The sequence below is a fragment of the Meleagris gallopavo genome, chromosome 1, assembly GCF_905368555.1.
Source record: "Meleagris gallopavo chromosome 1, MGAL_WU_HG_1.1, whole genome shotgun sequence".
In the NCBI taxonomy this organism is placed as follows: Eukaryota; Metazoa; Chordata; class Aves; order Galliformes; family Phasianidae; genus Meleagris; species Meleagris gallopavo.
Window position 1 is genome coordinate 59,752,225 of NC_139404.1, and position 23,060 is coordinate 59,775,284.

Here is a 23,060-nt window from a genome sequence, read left to right on the forward strand (position 1 = left end):
GTGGGTAATGCCATAGAAAGCCAGCCTCTGGCTCATATGTCAGATGTTGAATACATTATTTAAGTGCAGCAGAATTATGTGATTACTCAGGAGAACATCCCTAAAGTAATGAAAAGCTCTGAGGGTGAGACAGGATCTCTAATTCGGATGAAAATATTACTTTCTGCCTCTTCTGAGAGCAGCGGAGAATTGTCACTGCAACACTGGCCAACAGACAGTTGTGCCACCACAGCTCAGGACCTCCTGGCCCTTTCTTTCCTAGAAAGTTTTAAGATAGCCAGCTGAAGTGTATAATACATGAACTCTCATGAACTCAACCTACAACAAAACCAGAAAAAAGTGGTCATTCTGGCCACCACAAACAAGGGTGATATCTGTTTGCATACAGCCAGGGTGAACCTGCCATCCCCACTGCTGAAACCCTGCCTGGATTCCACCCGCGTGACTTCACTCGTGAGACGAGTCCTGGTTGCATGCGTTGCTCCAAGGCCAAGTTTGAGGCAAGAGATTCCTTCTCTGTCTCCAGTGTTATTTTGGTATATTTTATTTGGCCCAGAATTTGGGAAAACAAGAGAAAAGTTTTCCATAGGGAGTGGAGTGAGGAGGCAGGAAGGGCTACCATATTTCTCCAGACGGAAACTCCTACGGCGTTAGAGTCCAGCACTGCTGCAAGTGTCAACAGATCAAATGTGATACTGAAGGCCCTTTGCCAACACTTTGCTACTGCAGCAACAAACTGGGAGGAAAGCAGGATCTAATCTCCAGTACCACTGAGCTGGGTTCAGCCTGTGCTGCAGAGGGATGGAGCAGGCAGAAAGCGCTAACCATCCTTTCCTTCTAATGCAGTACAACACAGGCTGGTCCAGTGGCCACAGCAGGCAGGACAGGGCTGGCCTGCAGAGGCTCAGGCCATCTGCTGCATCAGATATGGTGTTAGCTACTCCGTGATAGTGTCTTAACATATGGAGTCCTCCCCCTAGTCACTGCCTCCCAAGGAAGCCCCTGAAAATTAAATTGCTTCCAGAGCATCACACCGAGTACTTGCCCCTCCATGTCAGCAGGTGTGATTCAGACCGATAGCTGCTGAGGGCAACAGACTGAGCAGTAATTAGCCACTGTTAGTCATCCTCTTCCCAAGTGCGAGTGGTATAACATTCAATTATTTCAACACAGTTGGATGTGGGAGGGAAGGTAGGCCTGGAAGCATTCTCCTGACAGCATTCTTCTCTGCTCTTTTAAAACACCTCTTGTGCCAACATTCAGTGCAGCGTTTCAAATAAAATGCTATTTCCTCTTCTAGGGCAATGAGGAAAAAATGCTGTCACAGGTTTTGTAACAAACATTAGATAAGCAGTAACTGTATCTGTTGTGTAACGTGGGATTCAGGTAGGAAAACAGTCCATAGATGGCTAACTGAGAGGCACTGCATGTCTCAGCATCCTGGAGAAAGTGAGGTCAGCACAGAGAAGGGTCTGGGTTGAATGTGTTAGTGGGGCAATTTCATACTGGTAAGCACGAAGAACAAAAAGGGAGAGTTCTTAGAGAGGAAGACACTAAACAGGCACTGGTGAAGAAAATGTGGATTACTTGTGTTCAGCTATGCTCTTCTTGTTACCTTCTCTTAACACTGTGTAAGTGCTCAGTGGTCTGCCTTCATCAAGCTGCTGTTTTTCTGGTATACATCTCACCTATCGTGCAGTGTTAAGCCCGTTGTTAATGGTGGTGTTGGCTCATATTATTAAAAACATATCCTCTGAACAGAAAAAAAAAATGAAGCTTTTATAAGCATTTCACTACACTTTTTTTTTTTTTTTTTTTTTTTTTCCTCTTCCTGCCTAAATATTTCACCCTGCTCCTGAATTCACATGACCCAGAAGTCTGAAAGCTGCCTTTCTCTTACTTTTGTCTTGGGCAAGCAAGTCCAAAATTCCTGTCTTTTGCCATATCACCCGGAATACTGAACCCCTCTCTGAAGGTCTTTGTGTTTGTCTTCACAAAATCCCAGAGACAGAAGAACAATCATGGAGGGAAGAAACTTGTTTAGGGATATGAGATGTCAACAGATCTTGAGCAACTTAAATGTCCTCAAAACCTACAGAGTACATTTCTGAGGGGTTAAAGAAATTTTAATAAAGAAATGTCCTGTATATGATAATATTGGGCTTATTTTGAGAGGGCTTACAGAGAATCACATGAAAAATATTTGGGATTCTAGCATTCCCGTATCTGGACTAAGAGTGTCCACTGCAAAAGCACAGCCTGCATTGCTGTTTATGTCTGCCTATGATCAGCTTTTTTACGGCATAAAATATTTCACTCTTACCAAGCAAACTTGAAAGAAAAAGGAATTCAGACACCAATCTAAATATATGTTCTGAAATTGCTTAGTCCAGCACTTAGAGCACATTGTTGTAGGCTTGCATTTAAAAAAAACTCTGAACCAGCTAGCTGAGTGAGCTGAGCTGGTAACAAGCAGATCAGAAACCACACCATAGTGGTGGTTACTTCCCCTTCTTGCACAAAGACCTCAGCAACACTGATAAAATGATACGAAGTGCCTAATATATTGGCATGGTGTACAGGTGCTACCAGTTTTACAGGTGCTAAAAGGGTGTATATCTTGGTTTTGAAATAGGAGGGGTGGATGACCAAGAAAGTGTCCGTACTCTGGCTATGAAAATGACAGATGTAAACTGACGTGGATTTTTCATTTTTTTTTTAAACTAATATTTGTAATTATGCCACATACTATCTATGATGAACTCATTACTCTTAGAACCAGGGTGATGGATTTGGTGTGCAGCACTTTGCACAAATACTCAGTTTCATGTTCTAATGTGTCTCTCATCAGTGTTTTAACTCCGTATATTTTGAGTGTTGATTTGGGATTGTAACTGAAATAGCATCAAGTAATGCAGTATCAGCTCTATCTTACTGGGAGATTATTCCACATTCAAACATATTCAAACTTTTCCATCTTTCCATTCCACTATTCGCCCTGGTAGTTCTAATATTACTTTCCTGTATTACATAAACCCTCTCTGGGGTTTTATGCTTTAAATATTTATAGGCTGCTATAATGCCCAAATAATCACATTTCAAGTCCTGAAGAATAATTGTACAGTAAAAATACATTATAACTTTAAGCCCTTGAAGGAGGTAAAAAATTGCTTCATGGAGAAGAAATCTTTGCAGCATTGTAGTTAACTTCCTTTTCTTGATAGTATTACTTTAGAACTGACTGGCAATACATGATAGATCTTGTGGGATACGTTATATACATGGCACAGTGAGAGGACACAAAAAATGCAGATTCAAGAAATAACCACCGTTTTTCTGATACGTCTGGCAACATATAGAATATTTGAATTTGGGCAAAGAAACAAAGCACTAACCAGGATTTTTTTACAGCAAGGAGGAAAGCCCCTCCAAATGCTGAGCACAGAATTTACACCAACTGAGACATTTGTGTGATTTGTGCCTCATGCCATCTTGGGCTGCAGCCAAAAGTGTAAGCTGCTCAGAGCCTGTTTGAGTCCCTTGACATTACATATTCCCCGTGAAGCGAGATGTTTTTAAAAAGTAATTTACTTGCTGTGATATTAGAAGTCCTAATGAGTGGATCTATACTTCCTTCTGGATCTTTTGCAAACCTCGTAATGAATGTTGTGTAATCTCTGTTGCTTGATTATAGATCTAATTTTAGGTACTGATGTTTGATTTGGAGATTTTTAGTACTTTAAAAAAGACCAGAATGATTTGCATTTCCATGACCTGCATTGTTTTGAATCTTAATTGCTGTCCCTTAATCACATAATCACTAGGAACCTGATCCTTCAGACACTTACTGTTGTTTGCACAGCAGGACTGTTGGTAGGGCTAAAGACAGTTTCCCATCTGAAGTGTCTGCAGATTTGCATCCTGTCTCCAGCACAATGGAGAAGACATAGATTTGGGCAAAGGCGCAGGGAATAAACAGCTCATGGTTCAGGTTGCAGGCGCAGGGAGGAGCTAAGCCCTGCATCCCAAACAGGGTGGCACCAACCAGAGGAAATGAGCCTGACTCATCAGAAAGCTTTAATAATTTGCTCTTTATACAGACATTTCTTGAGGCAATCTGTATGCTCAGTCTTAGTGTGGCTGACAGTTGTGAAGCCATGGCAGATCTACAGATATCTGAAGCTTTGTCCTGTCAACTTACAGCAGTTAAGAAAGTGCAGAAATACATGACAGAACCCTTAGAGTTAGAAGGAACCTTCAAAGATCATTTAGTCCAGCTCCCCTGCAAGGAGCAGGGACACCACAGCTAGATCAGGTTGCCTGGGGTCTGATCCAACCTCGCTTTGAAAGTCTCCACAAACAGGGCATCAACCACATCTCTGGGCAACCTGTTCCAACGCCTTACTACTCTCACTGTAAAAGACTTTTTCCTTATATCCAACCTAAATCTCCTCTCTTTGAGCTTGAAGCCTCACTCCTGCTGTTTTCACAGTCTGGTTTTTGGTGTGATGTTGTTTGTATTCCCACAAGGCAAAACCTTTTCAGCTATTGATGGCAGTTAATAGCTTGTGGAGGGATGTGGGAGGAGTTGTTTACAGGGGAAAAAATTGAAATAAAAATAAGGGTTTTTAGACTGAAACAGCTGCAAGAAAGGCACTGGAATATAGATGTCATATATATGGATGTGAAACATTTCTAAAAATGTGTCGCATCTCAAAGATGGTCAAAACATGGACTTCAGTTCTGCTACATTCGAGGCTACTTGTTGAGTTCCGGTGCACACCATTAGTTTGGATGGATGTTTTGTGTTGGAATTACCTGTCGGCAATTTGTGTCAGCCTGCTGGGGCTGCCTGCACTTAGGTAGTTTTGTGGGGACAGAGGAAATTGAGAATTTTTCTAGGTTATAGCAGTTTTCAAATCCACCCAAATACTCTCTCCAGCGGGATTCTCACCTGCAGACCTGCAGCTTTAAGGCATCCATCAATCTCATGGGATCTCTGATAAACACCAAGTAGATTCCCTGGAGTACTTCATCAAGATCGAGTGCAGCAAAAGACTCAGTGCTGTCTCATTCTCTGCCCAGCCTTGGGCACAGATTTGAGCAACATGAGAGCTGCTGTGACCCATGTCATCTGGCAGTGGTCCCCAAGAGCTTGTTTACACGGGATATTTTTTCACAAGAATGTAATTACACCACTGAAACTACATGAGCATGAAAATTTTGCACGTGTAGCAGAGTTAAGCCAGGTAAGGAGTTTTGTTGTAAGCCTCATTTAATACCAGTGTGGTGTGTCACCAATAACCACCCTTGCTACTGACAAACCGCACCTATAGGCCATGCACCAGCTGTGGATTGCCAGCATTACATTTCAGCTCTGTGCCTTCGATCCTGATCCCTGTAACCTGCGAGAGCCGACCAAGTGTACAGTTCTGCACCGTGCACAGCACACACGTGTTCTGCAAGGAAAGAAGCAATCTGAGGTTACTCAGGGTGTATATCGATATCTTCAGTCAAATGATCATGTTCCTTTTTTTTTCTGTAGGACTTCTGCCTTATAAAGGGCTCAATTCTGCAGAGTACTGAGCCTAGCTCTGAGGCACTGACTGTTGCTTGTTCCCTGCCATCAGTGGCCCAGGAGAACAGTCATTGTCCTTCAGGAATGCTTGACATCATTCAGAAATGCTGAGCACCTTCCAGGACGGAGCTACTGGGATGGGCAGAAACAGGCTCATGCTTTGCATTTGGCCCAGACTGCGCTTTTAAAGGACATGAGGAAGTTCTTTATTCTGGACTATGAGCCTGCTCCTGCTTTGGATGAAGCAAGTGGATTTTGTTTCTGTACTTTGATGTAGAGAGTAGAGAGATTGATTTTCATCAGCTTGTGGCTGTTGAGTAGCGAGTAAGGCAGTCTGGCTGCTCCACAGCATCACAGGCAGGTTCAGCCACAAACACAGAATCATCATTTTTTTTCACACCTTCCTCTGCTCACCTTCATCAAACAGCTCCTCTTCATTAAAGCAGTACCTCTGCTTCTCTGCTTTCTTTAGATGTGTTATGACACTGCTGTGAAGCACAGAATTCCCTGAAGCCTCAGAGAGAAATAGATAAATGAGGCATCTTGAGCCATCACTACAGAGAGAGAAAAGGAGGACATGGTGCTGATTTCAGCAAACACCCATGCTTCCACAACACTTACTCACTGTTAGGCTACTCCACAAACCTTTTATGTAAAGAAAATTTGCAAGAATAGCAGTGAAGATGACATAATGAATGAAGTGTGCAGTTATTTTTGGCTGCCCCCAATTTGGGTGACATTGAGTTTGGCCACAGCACCTGCCATGATGGCTTGATAAGGTCTGAAATAGTGCATGAATAATAAATGAGGCTCACATCTGGTAAAATTCAGCGTTTGAGGTTTTTTTTTAATGTCCTTTTATCATGTTCCTGTTGCTTGACTTTATCTGAAGGGATTATGTTTAGAGAGTGTACACAGACAAATAGATATGCTAATAAAAAATGCAATAGTTGATATGGTACAGGCAATACGGAGCATTCAGTGCAGGCTAAAACCAGCTCCAGACTAAAAATGGTTACTAACGTAACTCAGATTTGTACTTTGGTCATTAAAAAACACAGATAACAAACGAGTAAATTATCCTTTTGACTGGTTTACTTTCAGGAGGCTAGATTATATTTGTCAGTGTAGATCAAGAGAATGGTGAAAGAAGGGAAATAAAAGGAGTTACACTTTGTATTCTAGTAACTAAAATGAGGAGTTGAAGGGGAAATGCACCAATCTGATAAGTATGTGCATGAAATATGCTGGGCTTATGCCAGTGTTGTTGCAGGCCAGGAGAGCTCGGGAAAGACGTGTATTTCTGAGCCCTGTGAGACTGGCAGTTCTCGCTCTTTATCCTGTTCCCATCTCTGCTCGTGGAGAGAGTACCCATGTTCAGAGGTTTTGGCAGGACTCACCATCCAACACCATCTGATAGATCACCTATTACAGAGTCTGAGGACTTTAAATGCCCAAGAGTGGTTTCCAAAGCTCAGAATGAATGATTTCATCATCAGTGATCTGACTTCCAGAGCTACTTGATAGTACAAAATCTCATTAAAGATAAAAGACTAAAATAAATGTAAGCTTTCTGAACAATTTTCCAATTAAAATTGACTTTTCTGGAGGGAAACAGAACAAACCAAACCAACAAAAAATGGTTATCTGGAAAGTGAATAGTTCAATTTCTCAAATGCAGAATCCTGAAACACCTTGTTTCACCAACATTGCATTAGTGAATGCTGTGGCAGAAGCCTGGATTCTAGAAAGATCAGGGAAAAAGAAGAAACTGCAGTAGAAACATTTGGCTTGTCACAATTGTTATATGGCACCGTAGCTGCAACTTCGTAATGTGCAATAAAACTGACATGATGAGTTTTCTTTGAAAAGCACTTTGGTTCTGGAATAAAATCACATGCATCAAAAATATGGCATAGCCTTCTGTATTGCATAATGTATTGCATAAGAGAAAATAGAGAATAGCTGTTTCACATTAATGCTTTGTCACATGGGCAGGTGAGGCATGCCAATGGTGAATGAAATTTCACCACGGAAAGCAAATGAGAAAAAGAGTTTCTGATTCAGTCAACTTCAAAATCATACTTCATTCACAGTAACATTTTAAACTGTTACAGTTCCAAGCATGATGACTATAACTGAAAGAGGTTTGACAGAAGGAGGATATTTTTACTGTGTCAAGTGTCAGCCTCTTGGTTTTAATCAGAAGATCATTTAAGTCTCATTGCCTGTAACTTCCCAAGCGCAGTCAGAATCCTTATTTCGATGGATTTTTTTCTTACAGCAACAGGAGGAGAACACATTTCTTTAAATGGCTGAGGATTTAAACTGGCATTTAAACTATTTTAATTACTTGTGTCTAAACTTAGAACATGTTTAGAATTTAATGCTTTTTTAAATCTTACCGAAATTCTGAGATTTTCCATCGAGACAAAGCACATTTTAATGGACTTTAAAAAAAAAAGAAAGGAAGAAATGAAATTGAAGAGCAAGCAATCCCACACTCTTTATTACATTCGTCTTTTTTTTAGATTGACAAAATGAAAACAACACCCACATAAAATGTAATTGCCAAAATCATTTTATTTTATTTTATATTTTATTTTATATTTTATTTTATTTTATTTTATTTTATTTTTTGTGAGCCACAGAAGGCAAAATCTATCATTCCCACCTCTCGGTCAGCTGCTCAGCCTTTTCAATTATTTTTTTTTCAGAGATGACTGCTATACCCATCTCTTCCCAGTAGAGGTGCCAGTGAGAAGAACTGGGCATTAGGCCGTACTCAAGACTTACGCAAGGCTGAGTTTCAGGAGTACCAAGGAATGTGCTGGATCAGACACCTGGGAGGTGCTTCTTTACATAATTACCACAGTTTTCTAGTAGGAGACTGCCTCAGGCTCTCTGTGGCTCTGCACTGCGGGGCTTCAGGTCTCTGCTATAAAGATTTTGCTTAGTTAAGTAAGGGACAATATGTTTAAGGGCAGTGGGTGAAACAAACTTGTGTAAGAGAGTCTACACGCAATGTTGCATTGAAACAACACATGTAGACCAGTGGGAGGTGGTTCCTAGCTGCAGCCTCAGCACTTTTGCAGTGGATCATTTGGTAGGTAGAGGGCTGGGTGCAAGCCTGCGGGTTGCCTGCTGATGATGTCTGATGCTGCAAGAAGAATTCCCCACGAAAGCTGTAGGCTTACACCACAAGGAATGATTTGTCACTGTGTTATTTTAGGTACGTACTTATTAAGTTGCAACAAACATCAGGCTGGAGCAAGGTCTGCTGTCTACTTCTGAGTTTGCTGCTTATCCCACCCAAAGAGCTTGTAAAAACACAGCAGGCAATGGAAGAAAACAAACTTTTGCTTGAATGTAGCTCCAGAAGGTAAGAGCAGTAATGAAGATAGGGTGGCACAGGCCACGCTAGGTAATAGGGCCTTGACTGGAAGTCCTTGCTGAACTCTTCTACTGTGTCCTACTGCTCTTAATAGTATTCAGTTATCACGCATGCGCCTGCTGATGCTGCAAATTAATCTTCATTCCATTACGAAGAGATGAACATATACCTATAGTCAAGAGGTTAGTGAACTCGAATCCTTCTTGATGTTAAAAAAGTTGATGGTTGACTTCTAGCGCCAGTGGTGCAGTAAAGATGGAACAGATTGTGTTATAAGTTTATCAGTTTTGATCCAGTCACTCTTCACTGCTAATCAAATTATGCCATTTAGCTCAGCGTTGCTTTGAAAACTAATTACTCAGTTGTGTCAATGCAGTTTGAGTGGACCAAAAAGAATATGCTAACTAACTCAAATCAACTTTTGCCATAAAGGTAGGACCGAGAAGGATTAAGCAATGCAGAAGTCTTTCCTGGAAAGTTGTACAGCAAAGTACATTTTGTTCCTTTTGTGAGGACTGCATCATTACGTTGTTTGCTGTTACAAAGAGAAGCTGATATACAGAAGACAACACTATTCCAGTTAGTATGAAGTGTTGAGTTGTGTAGATGAGGAGTGCAAGCACATGAGAACTGCTTGGCTTGGTCTCTTGCGGTTGGGGGCTGCAGAGCTCTGTAAGGCCTCGCATCAGCAACGCAGCACACAACTTCCTCTAAATCGTTTTAAAATAACTTTTAGAAAGTATGTGAAGGGCCGGAATGCCTCCTGCATATATCATCGACATGAATTCTGAATAACAGTTGGTTAAAAGGCAGGGTAGCAAATAATTCACGCTTCCTGTGGTACATTCCCAGTGACTTCTGACTGCTCACGTAAGATGGAAAGTGCTCGGGTTCGGTATGTTGCGATGAAAGAGGAACACGATATAAATAACCAGATGACTGGTGTGTGCCAGTGTCTTTTTAACCTGAAAAGTTCCCGATTCGTGTCAGCGCTCACGCGGGCTCTGCCGCACATCCCTTAACACCGCGACGCTGCCAAAGTCATCGCTCAGATGGCGAGAGGGTAACGATCATTGTCAGGGCAAAGTCTGATAACACTGTTTCTTTCAAACGATCGGGAGCGCAGTTTAGGGTACGGTTTATTCATATTTAGGCTGCGTGCCGCTGCGCCGTAGCACCGGGGCCTGCACTTCCCACACTGCGCCTCGGCAGCAGCGGTCAGCGGAGCGCACCGCAACCACCTCCGCGCGAAGGAGCGAGAGCCGGGAGGCGGCCCTCGCACGGCAGAGACCGCTCGTCCCTCGAGAACTACAACTCCCATGAGGCTCCGCGCGCGGCGCGGGGCACGACGGGAGCCGCGGCCCCCCGAGTAAACGACGGCCGGGGAAGGGCTCGAGGGCGGGCGCGCGTGCGCGGAAGGAGGCGTGCCCGGCGGCTCCCCTCCCCCTCCCTGCTGTGTGTCGGTTTCGGGCGTCCGTCGCCATTTAGCGCTGAGACGGCCCCGAGGTGGCCGCGGCGCCTCCGCTCTCTCCTCCCCGCCGCGGCGCGGGGCGCCACTCGGACTCGCGCGGCCTCCGCTCCCGCTCTCTGGTGTGAGGCGGCGGGCGGCCCCCGGTGAGGAGAGGCGAGGCGGCGGGGGGCGGCAGCAGCGGCGGCGGCGGCAGCAGCAGCAGCAGCAGCAGCAGTAGGAGGAGGAGGAGAAGGAGAAGGAGGAGGAGGGTTTCCGGCTTCCCGCGAGGCGGCGGCGGCCGCTTCTGCTGCTGAGGGAGCGCGGCCCGGCCTCGCGCGGGCGGTGGCTGCCTGGCGGGAGGGGGAGGCCGCGGCCGCCATGGGCGCCCCTGCGAGGCGGGGCTGAGCCCCGCGGCCCCTTTCCCTGCCCTCGCGGTGGGCTGAAGGCTCCGGGCCCGCCCGCTGCGAGTGACTGAGCGAGGCGGCTACCGCCTCCGCGGCCTGCCCCCGCTTCGCCGCCCCTTCCCCTCCCCGGGCTCTCGCTCCGGGGGGTTCCCGGGCCTGCCCCGGCCTTCTCTCGCCCGCCCTTCCCTCCTTTCCCCCCGCCCGGCCCCGCGCCCCGGCTCTCTCGCGGTGCTCCATGTCGGCCCCGCTGCCCGTTGCCCCGCTGCAGGATGGATGCAGACGCTGAGCGGGGAGCCGCCCCGCTGGCCCAGCCTCCCCAGCAGCCGCCTCCCAGCTCCGCCGCCGGGAGCCCTTGGGACCCTCCCGTCTCGCAGCTGCGGCCGCGGCCGCGGCCGGGCGCGCTCCCCGCGCAGTGAGCGGCCTCTCCCCTCGCCTCCCCCCCGCCCCGCCTCGCCCCAGCAGCGCTTCCCCGGGCCGCGATGTCGGGGGGAGCTGCGGACGGCGGACCCTCGGCACCCCGCTTCCTGGCTCCCCCGCCGCCGCCCCCCAAGAACGGTTCCAGCTCGGACAGCTCCGTCGGGGAGAAGCTGGGAGCCGCCGAGCACGCGGCCTCCGGGACCGGCGGAGCGAGCGGCGGAGCGGGGTGCGGAGGCCGTAGCGAGGAGTACCGCCGCCGCCGCCACACCATGGACAAGGACAGCCGAGGGGCGGCAGCCACCGAGCACCGCTTCTTCCGCCGGAGCGTGATCTGCGACTCCAACGCCACGGCCTTGGAGCTGCCCAGCCTGCAGCCCGCCGCACCCTCGGCTCCCGTGTCGGGAGGCAGCGCCGCTCCCTTGGTCTCTCCTCCCGAGTGCGTCCGCACCACTTGCATCGCCGTCGGCGCCTCGCAGGCCCCCTCGCTGCTGCAGCAGCCTCCGCCGCCAGTCCCGCTCCCCCTGGAAGGACGCTCTGGCCAGGAGCCCCCCGCCACCAAGGATGCCGCCCCGCTACTGCCCAAAGAGGAGGAGGACGAGGCCGCCGCTCTGCCCCCCACCAGCGCTGCTGGCAGCACATCGGCTGCCAGCCGGGAGTTCGAGGAGCGGAGGACGCAGCAGGAGGACATAGAGGAGCTGGAGACCAAGGCGGTGGGCATCTCCCCTGATGGCCGCTTCCTGAAGTTTGACATCGAGATTGGAAGAGGCTCTTTCAAAACTGTGTATAAAGGACTGGATACTGATACCACTGTGGAAGTCGCCTGGTGCGAGCTGCAGGTAAAGCAAATAAAAGTGGTGAATTAGTAGAGTGCAGCCAGGCTCCTAGGTGCTTGGCTGCATGCTTGAGGGTGATAAAAACCCATCCATTCAAGGTCTACGTAGACAGGGAACTGCGGATCTTACTTGGGTCACTCCCTTTGGAGAAAAGTGCAGCCTTTCCTTGGAGTCTGAATATATATATATTTTCTTTTAAGAGAATGTACTACAGTTCTGTTTCTTGTGACATCTTGAATTTTACAACCATCGGAAGGTAACTTGGAGGCTTGTAGAAGTACTTGAAATGCAGTTTAGACAGGCTGAGGGAAAAATTCTGTCATAAATTAATGACAGCAGCTTTTCAAAATTTGTTTTTAGGTGCTTCTCTTAGAACAGTATTAAAATGCAGTTTTCACAGATGCTTTGTATGTTTGTGGCACTGGGTTATTGTGGGCTTAGAATATAACCTAAGTCATTTAGAGCAGCATACTGAGTTGTGCAAAGCTGTTTTTCATTCTGAGAGCTAGGATTCTTGCTTGATACAGGTACAAGGATGAAATTAATCATATCCTTTATGAAGCTTTGAAAAGCCTCATGCTTAACCTTTGCAGATGATTGGTGGGTAAAACTAAAGTGAGAATAGGGCCACGATTCTCCCAGTCCTGATATAATGATGGCAGAAACACCCTTAGTTCATGCGAGTCAGAGCTTGTGTAACTGAGAGACAGGTTGCTGTGCAACAGCCTTAAAAGAAGTGGGAAGAGCTGGGGTACCAGGAGCAAGTATCTGATGTAATATTTGGCTTTCAAAGCCTCAGTGTTAAATTAAAAAGATAGTGCTTACTTTTTAGTATTGTTTCAGTACAGTCTACAGAGGGATTCATGTACTATGGCTTCATTATTCTGTGTGTTCTGATGCAATTTAGGGCAGACAAAAGAGCATTGGGTCAAAATCCCAGGAGCTTTGGAGGAGGATCAGAGCAGATAGCTCCCTGCAGTACTATAGGGAGACTTTGTTCTCCTCAAAAGCAATTTTGTATCTCATCCTTCAACAGTACCTTTGTAGATTATGTTATTGCCCTTGCTCTATGCTTAGTGGCTGTAGAAATAAGCTTCCAGTTTTCTGAGACCTTTAAGCACGCACCCTTCCTACATGCCGTTCTTCCTGTGGCAGTCTTCTGAGCATGAATTTTAACTAGCGTTGGGCCCTGCTTAAGCTTTTTATATGCAGTCTGAACTGAGATTAATCCTCCAAAAAGATATGAATTTCTATTTGAAATTTTAATCTTTGTAATTTTGGAGTTCCTTCATGTTAACCTCTAAAATCTGTTTTAATCTTTACAGTGTACTTACTGATCAGAAACTAATGACAGCTTGGTATCAGTCACTTTCCAATAATACCACCTCTGTTGAACTGTCTTAGTCATCTTCCATACTGTGTGAAAAAATGGTCCAAAGAAGCACCTTCTTTGAAGCAATGTAATAAAAAAGCTCATTTACGAAGAGTATGTCGCTGAGCTTTCAGTTGTTTGAAGAATTTCATGAGTAGTTTCTAAAATGACGGTGAGACTGCAAATATCGGCTGGGGGAAAATGTTGGATGTTCTCCTTGAGGGCTACATATACTGAAGGGGAGTACCTTACAAATGAAATTATTTTAGAGGCTGTAGCTTTCCTCTCATAAGGAGGCTGCATGCAAGATGATGCTTTTAAAACATAAACATAATTTTTGTAGCTTTTAGAAGTATTTCTTGAAGGAGCAACTCTGTATGGTTAAGGATATTGAGATAAGGTCTTGTTTTATTACGTCTAGAAATAAAAGGAGGAACTTGGGAGCTATTGGTATGATGGCTACATGCTGTTCTTTATCTAGGAAAACATAAATGTTGACAGGACAATGAAATTCTTTATGCATGTTTTCTGTCAATGTCTGAATTCATGAAATGGTCAAAATTAAAATGTCATCTTGGTTTTCTTGTTTGATGTGTATTGAAGACTTACCAGTCTTCAAAGCACCCTTATTTTATGGAATTATGAGTCAATTTCTTCCATGCTGTATTATAGCAACCCTAACTAACTTGTGCTTGTTTTTAACTGCCTTGACATATCATAGACATCCAAGGTGTCCCACCTCTCCAGAGCCTTCTATAGTACCACTGTAGTGCTGCTAGAATGAGACCATGCAGGTTCAGTTGTTCATCTCTGCACTTGTCCAGAGCTGATGAAGATGTACCACAACTCTTTGGAATTACTTTCTCTTGGACTTTTCTAGCATGCTTTCATTGCTTCAGATTCTTAAAATTCTGCTTGGAAGAAAGGAATATGCTGGCTGCTTTTAGTTCAGCTGAATTAAGGTTTAAATGTTGGAGCAAATGTCGTAGTAGGAATTGTGTGGATCAAAGACAGTGTGGAGGAATGTGTAATAGTTGCTTTGTCCATCACTGTAAAGTCACTCTGCCAGAGACCATCTAATTTTTATGTCCTCTGTAGAAACAAAAGGGTAAATCTGGGAATATCAGTTTCTTCTCAAGAGGAGTGTAGTTGGTGTTTTATCAAATACAGCTCAGGTTCCCATGGTGCTGATGATTCCTTAGAGTGAGTTGTTCTGTATCCTTAAGAAGGCTTTCCGACAACTTTGTAATTCCTGACGCTTGATGCACTGAATTATGGTGGAAATAGGAGAAAGTCATGACATTCTGTGGATAATTTACTGCTGTGAGAACCTCCAGCAGAAGAGGTCCTGGGCCAGACTTCTTAATTTTTCTTAATCTGAAGATGATGGAAAGGTGTGATTAGAAAGAATTGAGTATTTCAAGGTGCTGATGGCTAGCTAGCCAAAGTCTGAGGAGGGCATGGCTGATAGACAATCCTAGCTTAACTTGCTCCTACAAACAGGCTACGAACTGTAACTGAACCTAGTTTAAATATTGGATGCAGGTATTTAAATGTGAAATACCTGCCCTTCTGGGAGCACAGGGGAGCTAGGAAGAGCTCAGCAGCAACTGCTTAGAGCCATTGCTCAGCTTCACTTACTGCAAGGCCATTGTTCAGTGGTAACTTTGAATACTTTTATTCCCATTGTGTAGGTTCATCTTGGCTGTAGTTATTCTGAGTCAAGTGTGCCTCCTACTGTTGCCATAAGCACATCTCATAAATTTAGTGAAGTAGTAGTTAGGGTTACTGCTTTAATGATACTGAAGTAGGTAGAAGTTAGCAGAAGTGCTTACTGCTGCTGTTTGCTGTTGTAATTTAAAATGTCTCTTTCTGTAGAATCATGTTACTGTTGAGACTTTTTAAGTTACATTGGAGTGGTGAGTCTTTTGTCACCTCTTTGTACAGCTCAGGTAACGTTGTGGCAAAAATGTGCCTCTTCCTGTTAGGCCTCTTACATCTGATAGATAAAGTTAATGCCAAAGGTAGTAAGAGTCACATAGTTGATTATGAAAGCTAAATCTTGGGGACGATGTGTCACCCTCTGAGTCCTTGTTTCAGTTTGAGTCAGTTTTAAACAAGATGCTTGTTAACCTTTGATCTACAGAACAATGCAGGCTGGTGCAGTCTGGACAAAATTTTGCGTGGAATTATTGCCGTGGGTTCCGTTGTTCAAATAAGTAACTTTTGAAATATGGAAGGACAGCTGAGTTGTTTTGAGCTGTGTATTTGTTGAGGGTTTGGAGGCCTACCTTCTTTCATTTGGGTAGCATCTTTTTTTTTAAAGGAAGAATGATTTAGAAACTGTAACTAGAATGATATTTACGTTAGCTGAAAAAGCTTTGCTGGTAAACCACAAGCATGGGGGAACTGTATACCACATGCCTGGTATGTGCTGTATCAGTTCTTCACCTTCTATTTCCTTTCCAGAAAGGAGAGGGCAATCAGTTGTCGGTTACAGTTCATGAACACATCTTGCTGATGTGTCACTGCCTTTCTTACTCTACTCTCAGTGCAGTGCTGGTGTTATTGCTGTGTACGGTGTGTGAGCTGCTGAGGGAGAAGGAGGCTGGGTGCTGTCTCCTAAGCAAGACAAAGCTTCTGAAGTTAAGCTGTGAGTTCAAAAGACAAGCTGTGCAAGAACATGCTGTGCTAGTTACTACTTGGAAGGGGAGCTGAATGCAAACTTGGTTACCTCGAGTTATGACTCCTGTAGGTAATCCAGGGTAGCTTACATAAAAGCACTTTGTTGTAGACTGTAAATTATACATCAAGTGTGGTGTATGAGATGCTGCAGCTTACCAATGGAGTTTTCCATAGTAGCTATGAAAAGCAGTTGAAAGCAAACAATAGGTGAATGTCAGCAATGAGATTCCGTAGTGCAGTGAAATGATAATGCATCTGGTCATCAGTTTTTTTTGCAGGACATAATGATGAGCTGAATAATATTTCCATGGGTCAGATTTCTATTTTTTATGTACAAATCTGTAGAAGTTATCTGAGCAACTTCCTGTATTCTGAGTTATTAGTTGGGAGGTACGTCTTCGCCTTTATTGATGCTTCAGTTTTAATTCTACCTGTCTTTATATCTTAGACTGAAGCTCAATTTAATACTGAGCTTTAGTTGCACAGACAACAGTGGGATGTGGCTTCTGTGCTCTGGAGGTTACGTTCTCCTGCAAGCACACCATAATTGTCAGCCTACTGAAGCCAAAGTACAATTCTTAAAAATCTCTCAGCTTTTTGGACTAGCTGAGCTGGGAATGTTTCAGAAGTTGCTTGTTCAACTCTGACAACCAAAAAAGGTCTTGTATCACATAGCTGTGGCATCCTGTAGTCTTTTTTTTTTTTTTTTTTTTTTTAAAGCTGCTTGCATTTTGCTTGCTGAGAGACTTGACTGCGGAGATACTGGCTCAGATGTGCGATCTCCTTATATCTGCATTAAAACTTATGTGCAGCAAGAGGAAGCTGAGGAGTATGAATTTAGAATTCGTCTGACTGTTAACACGCTACTGGAAAACCATTATGTTCTGCTAGTTCAGGGGGATGAACAGTCGCATCCTGAAATAAATATAGATTCTTCACAATTGCAACTGTGCTCTAAATTCTGCGTATTTTTTATGGCTGTTGCAGTTCTAGATCCAAATTGAATCTAATTCATTGTGATGACGCCCATTGTCTACCTTGTACTTCTGATCAGTGTTTAAAATAATGGTCTGTGAGCATAATTGTGTTATTACAACCGCTGTGATGTCAGTGTGTCTCCATCTTATTACTTGTCCTGGTAGATTCAAGGTTATAACAAATCCTCATAAATGAAGGTATATAACAGTGTCTGTTATTGGGTCTTTATTGGCTTTCTGTCTGTTCTCAACTCTACAAAGTCCAAAATACTGAAGACCAAAAGGTGTAAATCCATAAATGTATGACACCTTCATATCACGCTCGACTTCTTTAAGTGTGCTCGTATATGGAGCTTGACATTTTTGGAGTCAAGTCTAAACTTTCAATTGCTTTTCTATATCATGGCACAACACAGTTACTGGTACTTACTGGTTTCCAGTCTCAAATTTGAGAACACCTTGGCTGAAGAACAAAACCTAGCCATATTCCTGAGTGTTTGTGCTGTAATTGATACAATTGACAACTTGATAAATGACGTGGGAAAGGAGCCAGACTAATTACCTGCAGAAGTATAAACAGTGGTCTGATTCCTTCAGACTTTTACAGAGGTGACCCTGAAAGAGAGAAGGGATCTTTAAAGTACGTTCTGAAGCTACAGCTGTTAGGAGACCTCTATTTGGGAAAATAATCTTACCTCAAAGGTATGTCAGGTCTAGGGATGGCTGTGGTTCGCTTTGTAACTGGCTGGTTGCAAGACCATAAATAAATTGGATAAGTACGTTTTGAAGATGCAGGGTTTCTTTTGGAAATAAATATGTCAGTTCAGGTGGGTTAGAGAATTTAAGAATCAAATCTCTTAAATAAGATTTGTTTTGGGTTTCTGTGGCTTAAAATACAAACTCTTAGCTCTGTAACTAAATTTTTGAGGGCTAAAGGGAAAATATCTTTGTTTGGAAGGGAACCTGGTAAAAGTCTCTGGAGATATCCTGTGCAGGGTCCTTAGAGAGTTGTCTACCAGAGTAATACATATAACAGCAAGAGATCTGTGGTTGTCTGTACGGATGCAGTGCATGGTGTAGTGTAGTTTCAGTGCCTTTGGGTTAGTAACTTCCCTCTTCCTTAATTTTTTTGTGTCATTTTATTTCATGCCAGCAGCTTGTTAAACAGCAGTTTCAACTGTCACCCAGGTTCTCCATACAGTGTGTGACAAAGTCTGTGCTAAGCAGTGGCGACTTGGTGCTTCCTGTCATGAATGTCTTCAGAAACTTTCACTTCCTGTCAAGTCCAGCAACTTCTTCTTGAGATCACTAACTGTCTCTCCCAGATCATGGTTGGGCTGAATGAAAAGCTGAGTACTTTCTTGTGCCAGTGTTCAGGTTCACGTTTTCAAGCTTGTCTTGATCTTGAGAGCTGTGAACTTCGGAGAAAATGGAAATGCAGGCACAATGGCTGTAATGTTTGGGCTTTAAGAGAAATACTGAATGCCATGCAAGTTTGCAGCTGGGCATAAGAGTTTCTCTTGGCAGAGCGTGTGTTTTGTAATAGCAGATGGTACCAAGTTGCTATTTTTAACTCTTAAACTTTAAATATTGACTCCATGATTTTAGCTTGATCATGTGCCCGTACAATGACTGGAAGAACACTCTCCCAGTGTACTTGATGCACAATTTCTGTTCTATATTGCAGGAATTATAGTACCAAAAAAAAAAAAAAGTCAAGGGCTTTTGTTTAAACTGAGACATCTACAAGTCTTCAAATATGCTGTTAAAATTCTTGTCCTGACCAGTGAGACCCATCTTCTTGTATGGACCTCGAAAGTGCTGTTGTGGAGGTTCTCTGTAGTCCCTAGCATTTTCTTCAAGCTCTTTTTGAGATAATATCAACTCTATACTGAACTTAAACAGTATTTGAATGTTCATGGATGATGTTCTACAGATCTTTCTTCCTACCTCCTATCCAACTTCCTCAGTGCATATAGAAATTGTTGAAGATTTGGTAGTTTAGAACCTGCATTTTTTTTTTTTTTTTTTTAATGCATGGTTTTCTTGCCCTCACTGTTCCCTTTGGGAGAGCAGAAGCAGACGAAGAGCTGACTAGGATTGAATCCATGGCATCAGGCAATAAGCACTTGTGGTCATCTTTGAACAGTGGAGCTTGCATGCTTCTGGTTTATGGCTTCAACCTGCAGATTGCTCCTTAACTCCTGTTTGCAAAAGGTAAAATAATGTTCTGTGCTATGTGATGCTATCCTCTTAATCCAAAAGGAGATTCTTGTGGCAAGATCATTACAGATACTGCTAAATGTTTTTTTCAAATAATCTAGAGTAGAATGGGATGTGAAACAGTGACCAGAATAACTCAGACTCAGTTCTGAGATGCACTTCTGAACTTATCTCACTCATCACTTTACTGTGATGTGCACTGTACGTATTCAGATAATTCTAAAGCACTTCCAGGTTTGCCTGGGCAATTCCCAGCAGTAGTGTTTTACTTTGCCTGAATCCCAGGCAACTTAACATACTTATTTTTTGGCAAAGGATGTTTCAACATGCTAAAAAATACATTTGTGTTGGTATTTTCTTTGTCTTCCAGAAGCTGTTTAAGTATTAATGTCCACCTAAAGCAGTAAGTGCTCTTCACAAGCATAATGCATCATAAATCACTCAGACAGAGTAACTTAATCACCTTTTGATTTATTGTTTTAGGCCTAAGTAGAATCTTTGGGACTGCTACCTCCATGCTTATTCAGAGCTTAGAAATCTTCCAAAAAGTTTGTACGTGCTTGATGGCCACCTGTGCTGTAGGTGAAATATCTGTGAGCTGTTATGTGCTAAGTCAATGACTCTGGGCACAGTTCTTTGCCCAGATCTGTGTATTCTAACGTAGGGATGCCATTTCCTTTTGTAGTCAGTGTAACCAAGAATGTGGTACTGAAATCACCTAAGCTGTCTATTGGTAGTAGTCTGGGCAGCAATTCTCTGATAGATCTGTTTTCTGGACAAGATCATCGCCGTGGTTTTGTCTTCTCATTTCTGCAGTTGTTGGCAGGATTTCCCCTAGTATCTTACTGGTAAGATTAAAACAAAGGGGGAAGCCTTTGGGGATGTGGATGCTGTGTTTTGAGCCATATTCCAGAACAGTTTGGATCTTGTTACCTCTTATTAATAAAACTTCTGTATGGCTAGCTAGTGCACCACTTATTTGGTTTTTAGGGCAGCAGAAAGTGTTGAAAACAAACTCTATTAGGTTTCTTGTATGAGGGAGAAGCTTAGTCCTTTCTGCTGAGCTGTCCTGGATCATTTATTTCATCTGAATGGTTTCAACCATTCCTGACTTTGTGGTGTCAGTGAAGGCAGTGAGTTCTGATGGCAGATTTGGGGCTTCTAAGAGCAAATAAGCAACCGCAAATGGGAGAGCTCATTGAAGCTATTGAGAGGTCGTTTTTTAACCACCATTTGGAACGAAAAAAAGAATAGGAATACTGCTCTCTAATGTAATTTGGGTAAACTTGAAAGAGCTATGTAGGAGCTCTTGGCTAAACTGAAGGTCGTACAAAGTGATACTAGCAATTAGGTACATTTTAACTGGTTTTGGCTGTTTGATACAGTCTCATGATGGTTCAAGTCTGTCCAACTGCTGGTGTTACCCAGTTTTCTTGGATATTTTCCTCTCAGAGTGCCCACGTGACCTTTCTCTGCTTTACTGACTCTTGCTGGCAAGTTTATGACCCCAATATGAATGTATTTTGACTGCTATGGAAACAGCTTCTATCCTGGCAAAGGTTAATGACATACAAACAATATAACCCACAAATATTTCTATTAAAAGCTTTAGCAATCCAGGCTGATTATCTGAGGGATCTGCAAATCTGTATGCACTTATGTAATATGCATCTGGTAATGGCAATTTCTGAACTGTTAGCAGGTTTTGCTGAAACGTTGCAAAATGTTATCACGTCTGTTTTTAAAATCTGCTCCTTTATCTTACTCTCACAGATATTTTCCAACATTAAGCTATTTTTGATTTCAATCTGTCTTTATTCAGCTGCTTACACTATACTTTCATTCAGGAAATAGAAGTTGTGTATTTCAAGCTGTGTGTAAAAAAGGCAAGATGATAACTTGATGTGCTCTGTTATGCTGTAACTGCTTTGGACTCAGAGCCTTTCAGTTAAAGAAAAGTATGGTAGGGAAGACTAAACTTTAGAGTTCTTGAAAAACAGTCTATTTAGGCAAGAGTCTTAGAGTAAGAAATATTGTCTGAAAGAATTGAATTATTTTGGTAGTATCTGTGGATGTAGACCAGTAGAGACAGTATGTAGAATGTTCTTTGAGGGCATCATCTTAATTTGCATTTGCCCTGGTTTGGGGCCTAGTGAGTTGTTACATTTGCCAGGAACAGCGTGCTGAAAATGAAGAAACTGTAGAAATGTGTGATACAGGAAGACTTGAAGTTCACTGTTTGCATGGTTCTTCTGTGGTTTCCGTACTTCCTTTGCGTGCAGCTAGAGCTTCTTGACTGCAGATAGGCAGCGTGCATTTCAGATTGTCTGCAAATGAGGGAAAAAAACAAAAACAAAGAAAACCCTACACATGGCACTTGAATTTGATTTTTGCTGCCTATTGATGGCAACTGTGAATCACTACAGGCGATGGCATGATTTCTCATGCTCTTCTCATTATACAAGCCTATTGAAGAGGTTCAGTATTTTGGAGGGGAAAGAAAGTGAAGAGGCTCTGAGTTTTTGCTGAAGGCTTAAATGCTACAGTACATTAATAGGCTGCATGTGCACGGTGTATACCCAAAGATCTGCCTATAAATAACTATCTTTAGTAGTCAGATTTCCTCTAGGAAAGCATGTCTTATTTTCCTATGTTCTTCTTCAGTTTTGTAGTCTACACTCTTGGATCTTCTGAATTTTAGGTTGCTGGTAAACTGATTCAAAAGAATCTGTAGGAACTGTGGTAGCCCTTTCTTCTATGGATGCCAATACGAGTGATAACAGTAATTGTCTCAGAATGGTGAAGCAAGGAAGCGGTCCAGCTTCCAGGTTCCTTTTGATTACGATGGGGTAAACAGAGAAAGTTTACCTCGATCCATTCTGTGAGAGCACCTAGCTGTGCTTTGAACATCACCAAAATATCTCCAAATTCTTCTTATGGTAGCCTCCATTATTTACTCCATTATCACGTTATTGCAACTTGCTGGTTTGCATACCAAATTGTCTAACTGAAGGTTTGCTTCACTAAACTTCTGTAGTGGTTTGACCTCTGTCAAAAAACAGTTGTGGCTTCTAATGTGGCGGCTTTTAAGACAGTTTTGAATTCGGAAATAATGCTTGCATTCTGTGATTCTACTTTTGTATCGCATCCAAAAGCATATGTTGCTCAAATTCTGATCCTTAACCCTTAATTTTTTGCAGCAACCCACGTGGTTTGGGTAAACTTACAAAATTTGAAGGGGTGCAACTACTCCGTGTAAAATCATTGATAATTACTAGGTAATGGCACAACTGTACGCACGTTAACAAGAGTGTGGGTGAGTGCAGTTAGAAACTGTAGTCTGTAAGCATAGTGATGTTTTAAGTATGTTTTGTCACTTCAGGAGTATGAAATCCGAGGAAGTTGGCACTGGAATTTAGAATGGAAAGAATGAGTTAGTTGACGATAGACAGAAGTATTTTCCATTTGACTTTTCTCCTTATCTTCTCTGGCAATATTATGCACGGAAATAGCTTCTTTTTTTCTTGTTCCTGTGTGTAGGAATGGTAATTGTTCTTGCTGCTTACCTGTTCAGGAAGTATTCTTATTCCCCTCTCCTACCTCTCCACCCTCCAAACAAAACACTGTATCAGTCATTGCCAATGACACTTTTGCTCTGTTTCCTAGCTTCAGCTTTCCTGCATTGTCCTGTGATCCCTGGATAAGCCATCTGGCAAAACATGTTTTT

The 23,060-nt window shown here is 43.3% G+C and overlaps 1 protein-coding gene across 5 annotated transcripts in view; it reads left to right on the plus strand.

The window, feature by feature from the left end:
• Nucleotides 1-10,389: 10,389 nt before the first annotated feature.
• The window catches only part of WNK1 (WNK lysine deficient protein kinase 1), a 97,795-nt gene continuing 85,124 nt past the window's right edge, over nt 10,390-23,060 (plus strand). For 4 of the 5 annotated variants that reach the window (XM_085229854.1, XM_085229865.1, XM_085229858.1 and 1 more), the window contains exon 1: nt 10,394-12,079. In XM_085229854.1, the coding sequence (XP_085085980.1) occupies nt 11,306-12,079 (774 nt within the window). In that variant the 5' untranslated portion in view covers nt 10,394-11,305. Of the gene's footprint in view, nt 12,080-23,060 lie in introns of all 5 variants that reach the window. The other variant, XM_085229885.1, reaches the window with a different exon arrangement.